We start from the raw sequence: 9,197 nt of genomic DNA on the forward strand, positions 1-9,197 counted from the left end.
GAGATGGGGCATGGAGGGGTGTATATATAAATGCTCGAGCACCGGATGATGTCGGATGAACGTGACCTCCAAAGGATGACAGCTTTGTGGGGCCACTCGCCACTAAGTCTCTGACTGCTTCGGAACAGTGGCAGCTTCCCAGTTGTATCACACTGTTGAACGAACACATGACGCTTAATTTGAATCTTATAAAGAATTAGGCGGAATAATAATTCACAATTCAAAATAACATGTAATTAGTTTGTAACGTTTCTGTTTGTTGAATATATTATACTTCGGCCAATTTTCATCCAAACGAAGACTTCAATACCAACAATTAAGTAGAGTTCTTTTTACTTAAAAAAAGGTTTCTCTTTGATTTGGCTTAAAAAAAATTTCTTTCGGGATTTTCTCATAAGGTGCGCTTACTTTTTATTTTTTTTATTTGTTGTCTTATATTTATTGTAATACTCATAATATCTCTCACGGTCATTCATTGTGAGATTCTGCTACCGCTTATTAATATACTGTTGTATATCTCAATGGATCACCGTGAATTCTTCCTCTTTTTCCATTTCTTTTTCTTCTCTATTGTATCTCTCAAGGGATCACTATGAGTTCTTCCTCCTCTTCTCTTTCTCTTCTCCGTTACTGCTATAACTTCTTAGAGCCTTATTTTTTGTGACATCTTCCTTCTCTATCTTAGCAAAGCTATCGACACAAGAGTCATAGATGTTGATGACTTCTTGTCACCCTTCGTCTTCAAGTTAAGGCAACTTTATCGATGAAAGCTAACGAGGACGACAACTATGAGATGAGGGTGCTTGTGGTCGCGTAAAAGTGATAGGGCTTTGTGGTGAGACAGGGATAACGAAGGTGATAGGTAATGATGGGAGAGTCGTCAATGTCGAAATGAAGGCTTCACAAGGGTAGGGTTGGGCCGTGCATAAAGAGGCTTTGTAGTGGGACAAAGGTAGTCACAGGAAGACGATGACAACTAACGACAACAAGAAATATTATAAATATCATAGAAAATAATAGGCACCCAATGCATCTTTCAAAAATTTAAAAATATTTTTTTTTTCAAAAAAATCATCCAAATGATGAAGTAGCGATCATTTTGTCGACACCTATTCAGAGGAAGTTATTTCTCAACATTATTACTCTTTTTTTAAAGCTTAGAGTTATTAGTATCACTCATACTCCTAAGTTTAGTGATTTTGTTAATCATTGGCAAATCTTGATCGATCACAATGATTTTTTATTTTATATTAAGATAATGATATAGTATTTTTTTAATATATTAAGATATCAAATTTTAATCATTGCCCAATCCATATTCATGTTTTTTATCTTTAAATCAATATAGTCTTTTTAAAATATATATATTATTTTTAGACTCTTATTTGTTACTGATTTACTTGAAAATAATAGATGAATGATAACATTGATATTGATTCTGATGACATTGTGTTTAAAACAACGATATACATCGATAAAGATCAGCTTGTCCACTAAATTTATTCTCCTCGGTCTCCAGTGTTTGCCATTCTCATGGTGTAAGAACAAACAGTAAACATATCAAAGGATAAGTCTGGGCTTGTGATAGAGAATTTACATATAGTTGACATGTGATTGTCACGCATAACCCATGTATCCTCCATCAATCTCATGTTCATAAAGAATTATAATAAAGAAACATAAATTTATTTCTCTTGTTTTATGATAAGAGGGATAATCTTAAGTTTTATTCTTTTATAAAAATATATCCTAAATAGGGAGAAAAGGATAACTCATTAAGGAGAACTAATTAAACTCATATTTGAAGATGTTATATTGTTAACTTGAGTATCAGATAAATCGAATAGGAAAACTTTTTCAGTCATCCGTCTTGTGGTGCCTTATGGTGCCTTAAAACTTAGACACCTCAAAGCCACTTTAGGATCACTTTATATCCATATATGTTGTATCACATCGAATTGATAAGATGTCAATAATTTTTTTTTAGTTTTCTAATCCTTTTTATTACGGCTTAAATAGATATTTGCTAATGGACGTCAACAACAAGAAGTCAAACTGTCGGACTGCGATGTCGGCTGGTTGTTCTGTCAGCTTCATGTTGTCGCACGTTTGAGCACAGCGAACAAACGCCAAATACTGACAAAAACCCTTAATACCATGACTTTGTTTTTCTCAAGGTTGAGACGGCAATTAAAGTTTACCTTATTGTAAATGTACACGGTAGCATTTTGATCCATCCATAGGAGAATGAGTTCCACTAGACATTGTGCAAGGCCTTATTCTTCGACACCTAAATTCTTCTGCAATTTCATGTAGGTCAACCGGAACACATGTCACTCGATTCGTGGAATTCAGTCGGTATTCATTGGACATGTCACTGTGAAAAGATGAAAATTATGTTAGATCTATGGTATCAGTGGAGCATTTAAAGTATGTATTATTTCATCACTCAAGCGGCTATAAAAATAATGTTATAAGACAATCTTCTTATTTATTTTTTATTTAAAATTTATTATACTAATTTTTTTTTAAAATAAATGAATATATATTGACTTTAAGATCGGAGGAGTTTTACCAAATAGACTATTGGCATAATCTATGGTTGAGATATGAATATATTTTGTCTTTAAATAGAACTAAGATAATACTAGCATTTTTCGGCTTGACGATCATCTTTTGGGAACAATAGATAATACTCATTATATTTTTAGTAATTGAAGGGTTATAAATAGTGAAATTATATCTTATTATATTTTTGTAGGGGATTGCCAATAGAAAAAGAAAAAACCCATAACAAGCTTCGTCTTTTATTGCAATGCACCAATCTTTTCGCATACCAGCCGTCCCATTCTACATGCTATCTACTAATATTCCTGCCAAGTTCCCATCTTTTGTGGTTTGCCGAACTAAGATATGGGTGCACATCAACAAGAGGAACCAATTCTTAATGCATGGAAAGTACCAAAGTAAAGAGGATGAGATAGATTCTCTGGCACATCATCAAGGAAAAATTCTCGTCTGACTACAATAATAACTATCCTATGGTGATGCTCGAAAGCTTACGTTGACGGAATCAAATCATCCAGATGATGCGCGGTATGGCTGAAATGCTTTCTTTATCTCTCAGCTTTGAGAACGACGTGCTCATTATCCTCGTTCTCGTAGCAGTGTTGTTGCAGTCTGATGCCATCTCGATGATGAAGTGGAGAATCCCAAGATTTAGATACACACGCATGTGTTGGGAGGAGGAAATCCTTATCTTCTTTTTAGTGCTGCTTGCAGTTGAGTACAACTCACTGAGAACGTGAATGGTCGTCAACATGGTTGCGGACGTGACTCCATTTTCGCGTTCATGTCGGCCTCCCATCATCACTTTTAGTCTTACTCATTGTAGTCAAACAACTTTACATCATTTATTCTTTCGGTAATATAATCGATCTTCACGTAAGGCAAATCAGCACGGCGTGGCGTGATAAGCGATTGCGTGTGCTATATATAATATTTATTGCCTCGAAGGATAAGATCAGGATGGAGGATGACCTAAGAAACTGGGACCTGCACCGTGGTGTTGGACACTGAGAAATGGGATGCATGCATCATGAGAAACAGTAGTGCTGGGGTGATGTGATGATGCTATCAGGAACTGATGCGATGGCGAACGTCCCAAAAGGAAACAAGAAAAGCAAAGAGAGAAAAGAAGAGTTTAGCCTTTCTCAGGCAAAGTTTTTCACGTCAACCACGATCATCGACCTTTATTGGAGGAGATTGAGATCGAGAGAAAAAGATGGTCACGGTGGAGTTTTCTCTCTCTCTCTCTGTCTGTCTCTCCTCCCTGTTATGATCCACCGTCTAATCCCTCCTTCCCAATATATGTTTATGCTGCTCACCTCTCTCAACTCGACAACGATCGTGACAAGAAAATAAAGGATGATACGATGACAACAATGATTGATGATTGAAGACAAAAACATGAGTACAAGGGTTATTTTTTAAAATAACTATTATGTAGAAATTATAAAAAAAACTTTATGTGAAAAAGAAAAGGAATATTTTTGTTTATTTATTTATTTAAAAAACTCTTAATTTTGGGCCCTGACATGCGTGCATCCCTCACTGACGTCGATCGGGTACGTACCACTGAGATCTGACTTCTCAAAGCATGCAGTAGCATCTCCTGGCACAACACAGAGGGACAGTCTCTGTCTCTCTCTTTTGCTTCCCGACGTGCTCAAGTTGTCGAGAGCCTGCCCACCATTGCAGCCCAGCATGAGCAATTAACTCGATCCAAACTCAGGGCTCACATTTAGAGCACAGCTTCCGTGGCCCAAACTCACACTCGTGGTTATGAACCCATCATCCATGGACAGAGCCCATGGATCCAACTAAATCGCAGAGTGATTGAGGCTCATGCTCCTTCATTCCCGATCCTCCAACGATGATTTGTCCAATCATTCTTTCATTCATCAGAGTCGTTCTACGTTCATACTCTTCACAACCTTCCACTGTTTAATACCTTTTACACACCCCAAAATTTTATTTTCTGTTCCTACTCTTCAACCTCGGATCTTCAGAAAATCTAATTTTAATTACCTTTCATTTCAAAAACAAACGAAACGTGAGAACTGAGACACCGTTCTAGCAAAGTTCTTCAGCTTTCGGTGAAGTATACACTACGTATTGCACAGGTACTTCATCGATACGATAACACCATGGTCATCGATCTGATTTATGAGACTTTGAAGAACCTTAGTGTTGTTACCATTTATGCCATTAATCAAGGGGTCAACACAGTTTAATTCGATCCTGAAAGCTCAAGCTCATCCAAGGAGCCCATGGGGTGGGTCACGTGAAGAGATCGAGGCAGGAAAAAGTCTAGTTAGCATGATTTTGAAGCATTGTTTATCCGCTAGAAGCAGAGTCATCTCAAAATACCTTAAGCCTCGTCGAGGTCCTTACACAAGCGGTCAACATTTGGGGATATTTCCAACCCCGACCCCTCTGATGATTAAATTGGTAGGGAAGTGAGAAATAGTTTAGCTGCTCCCTTTAAGCATTGCAAGTTGGGGTGCCTCTTATATCGTCTTGAGGTTTATTAATGTCGATAATCCATAAACACATATTTCTGTATGGCGCTAGGAAAGGATAACGATGGGGATATCATTTATCAGGGTTGGAGCCTGTTTCGGACAAATAAAGATGACCACAACGTCAAACGTCCAGAGAAAAAGAGAAACCGGATCACATTACCTAGAATTAATGCCTTATACTAATGGGCGTGCAAGCATTTCTGAAACTGAAGTTTGATCGAGGAAGAGAAAAAGAGATGATGAGCCCGTATATATATATATATATATATATATATATATATATATATGTATATATGTATATATATGTATATATGTATATATATGTATATATGTATATATATGTATATATGTATATATATGTATATATGTATATATATATGTATATATGTATATATATGTATATATGTATATATATACATATATATATATATACATATTTATATATACATATATATACATATATATATATATATATTTATTTATACACACATATATATATATATTTATTTTTTTATACATATATATATATATATATATATATGTATATATACATATATATGTATATATATATACATACATATATATATACATATATATGTATATATACATACATACATACATACATATATACATATATATGTATGTATGTATGTACATACATACATATATACATATATATATATATATATATATATATATATATATATATATAGAGGTGGTAGTTTGAGATTGGATGAATTGACTGTGAGATGCTAGCGTTGTTACTTTACTTTCCCGAGTCTAATTTCTTCTTGTGTTTCACGCTGGCGTTAATATTTTTCTGCATTTCCAAAAGTTGTCTCCCGAAAGAAGGGCTCTCGTAAACACTTTTGACTATGGCGGCCATCGATTTGCTCAGCATTTGGTCATATATTGTTAGGTGTAGTAATAGAGACATCACATACGGACAAGTATTTGAGACGAGAAATAAGCATTCATATAATGTGAAACAATCTATCATCTCCCATGCATTTCTTGGAAGTAAAATTCCTAAGGAGACAATTCAAGTGAATCAAAATTGAAAACGAACGAGACAAAATCAAAATATTGTTTATCTAATCATTTTGTCAAACACTTGTTAAACAATTGAAGTGTCGAACAGATGTACACAACAACATCCAAGGCAAATAATCAAAACGAATATTTGTATTATCTTTGGTGCACCGTGTGTTACTGCCGTTCCGACAGGGATATCCCGATCCCACCAACCTCAGGTGTTGGATCAGTCGACTCAAGGACGACAAGCTGATATGATGAACAGTGATGGCCGGAAGGTCCATCGATTGGTCAAATCTTATTTCAGTTTAGCAGCCGGAGTTCTTTGAGAGGAGGAAGAATAAGAAGAAGAAGAAGAGGAGGAGTTGGATGAGGAGGTGATGCTCCAGGGTATCATGTGGGTGTCATGTCCATTGGGTAGCTGCCGAGGACGCGGAGGAAGGAACTGAACTCCTTTACTTCGGCGAGGGCGTTCTGCGCCCGCGGCTCCGCAAGAGACGCCTGGAAGTCCACGTAGAAGACATACTCGAAGTGCTTGGCCGTGCCTGCGACACCGCCGCCTCCGCTGCCGTTGCCGGCCTCGTCTTCCATCCGGATGGGGCGCTGCCGGTGCGGCCGGCTCTCGATCTTGGTCAGGCCGATGTCGCGGATGGCGAACGCCAATAGCACCTTGGAGAGCACGGACGTGCCCTCCCGGTGGCGGGCCACAAACACGATGCTCGTCTTGAACGGCCGGTCCGCCCGGGGCACGACGGGCTCCCGCGCCAGCATCACGAACCGCGTCATGTTTCCTTGGTCGTCCTGGATCCCGTCCGCCAGCACCTCCAGCCCGTAAAGCTCGGCCGCCCGCGCCGACGCAATGGCTGCCGTGTCCTGCAGCCCGTTCGCCACCACGTACTCGGCGGCCCCGGCCGTGTCGTCGAAGGCATCGCGTGCTACGTTGAGGCCCAACGCCGTCAAGGTGTGCTCGCACTCGGAGAGGGCCTGTGGGTGGCTCATGACCCGGGTCAGCTCCTCCTTGCGGACGCCCGGGAGGGCCAGGAGGCAGAGATGGACGGGGAGCTGGACCTCGCCGACGATGTGAACGCGGTGGCGGAGGAGAAGGTCGTAGTTCCGATGGATGCTGCCACCCAGGGAGTTCTCCACAGGGAGGACGGCCCGATCGGCGACCCAGAATTCGACGGCCTGGAAGGCCACCTCGAACTGGTCGCAGGGGATGGCCTCGCAGCTGGGGTAGGCCTTGGCGGCGGCCGCCTCGCTGTAGGCCCCGGGGACGCCCTGGTACGCCACCCGGAGCTGGAACCCGTGTTTCGGGGCCGGGGACAGGTCGGCAATAGTGAGCGGCTGCGGGAGCTGGACGGGCATAAAGTCGAGGCCGGCGGCGGCGGCGGCGGCGGCGGCAGAGTAGGAGTCGTGGTCGTTCACGACGGGGCCCAGGTGGTGGCCTGCATCGCCGCTAGCATCGTGGTGCTGTGGCGGCTGCTGGGAGACGGTGGCGGCCTTGCTCGAAAGGATGGCGCAGGCGCTCTGCCAGTCGGCACGGTTGGACCCGACGGCCCCGTGGAATAAACGGGAGGCCTCCGGCCGGTAGACGCACCGTCTGATGGGGCTCCAGCGTGTCTGTTTGGCGCTGGGGACAGTCAGAGGTATCGACTTATGGCCCGTGGTGGCAGTAGCCAGGACAGCCGCCATGGAATCTGTTACTTACTTGCTCAGTTAACAGAGGAAGAGAGGTTTTGCAGCGGCAGACGAGGAGACAGAAGCCCCACTTATACAGAAGCCGAGGGAGAAGGAGATTCTATAGGGAAAACGCTGAAGGGACGTTTGGTGGGAAGTTCTTGTGGTCAAACCTTGACTCCCACAACTGCGAAATACATGATTCCTCCTCGTATCGCAACCCCTCGCTACCCTTCTCGAATCCTTCCTTCTTCGGTGTAAATTACAAGTGCAACTTCTCCTCACCCCACCCACCGAAATCAAAATTGTTGGTAGCTTCATCTTTACGCGGTTATTTACGAACCTTTGAAGCCATGCTGTCAAAGTGAGGTCAGTTAGAATGCTGCTCTTTAGCTGACTTGAAAAGGTCTATTTTTATTGCTAATGACTTGAGAAGCTGCACTCAAATGGGTTACCGCTTTCTAGTCGGACTGATCCATTCCCGTCAAATATTTCTCCCCCGTTTCCTCGTGTTGTTGTCTCTCTTTCCTAATAGCTCACGAGGCATGCCACCACACACCGACCATTCGCACGTACATGTTCCCACGTGAAAGTAAAATTAGATATACTGGTATTGTTGGCAACCCAATTGGCAGACAGGGAGGAGGGCACACGTGTGTGTACATGTTGGACTCTCACCGCATCAAAAGATCGAGTGTCATCACAGTCAGCAACGAGGCATCTGATTCCTTGGCGCACGCGTGTGGGTGTGTGCCTGCCTCATCACACTCCACAATGAGGCATCTGATTCGCTGGTACGTGTTTTTTCCTTCGTTGCCACCATCTCATAAACTTCAGGTGAAGACCTCCTGTACTGCTCTGCCATTAATAATAAGACACAGACACTCCATCAGACTACTAGTGCCACCTTGGTTCGTACTAGGATTACAGGACCTATCAGTATTCAATTTAAACCAATTTGTACCAGCTTTGATCCGCCTGATTTGAGAATCCTAAGTCACTACTCTAAGAATCCAAGTCGGGGCTGAAATGAGAATCCAAGTCCCTACTCTACTCTGACTCAACCCGACATCGATTCTCTCACCTCAAAAATCCATGTCGGTGATCTTGTGTTCTCGGGATTAAACCGAGCCGTGCTTAACTCCTCCACCATATGATTTACATAATCTATTAGCGATAATAGATCTAAGGATCATATTAGCGATAATAGATCTAAGGATCTAATAGATCTAAGTTAGCACAATAATAATCTATTAGCGATAATAGATCTAAGGATCATATGATTTACATAATCCATTTACATGATTTATTACATGTAAATGGAGTTCTCAGATTAACAGAATTCCCTTAGTTGTCTAATAATGTAAACCTTGAGTTTATCATTTGCTTTCTTGTAGA

The 9,197-nt window shown here is 41.3% G+C and overlaps 1 protein-coding gene across 1 annotated transcript; it reads right to left on the bottom strand.

The window, feature by feature from the left end:
• Positions 1-6,367: 6,367 nt before the first annotated feature.
• LOC135595515 (arogenate dehydratase/prephenate dehydratase 6, chloroplastic-like) lies at positions 6,368-7,938 on the bottom strand. The gene has a single exon (XM_065086525.1). The coding sequence runs from the start codon at positions 7,812-7,814 to the stop codon at positions 6,516-6,518; it is 1,299 nt and encodes a 432-aa protein (XP_064942597.1). The 5' UTR covers positions 7,815-7,938; the 3' UTR covers positions 6,368-6,515.
• Between the last annotated feature and the right edge of the window lie 1,259 nt (positions 7,939-9,197).

Source organism: Musa acuminata, chromosome BXJ1-10, assembly GCF_036884655.1.
Source record: "Musa acuminata AAA Group cultivar baxijiao chromosome BXJ1-10, Cavendish_Baxijiao_AAA, whole genome shotgun sequence".
Taxonomy (NCBI): domain Eukaryota; kingdom Viridiplantae; phylum Streptophyta; class Magnoliopsida; order Zingiberales; family Musaceae; genus Musa; species Musa acuminata.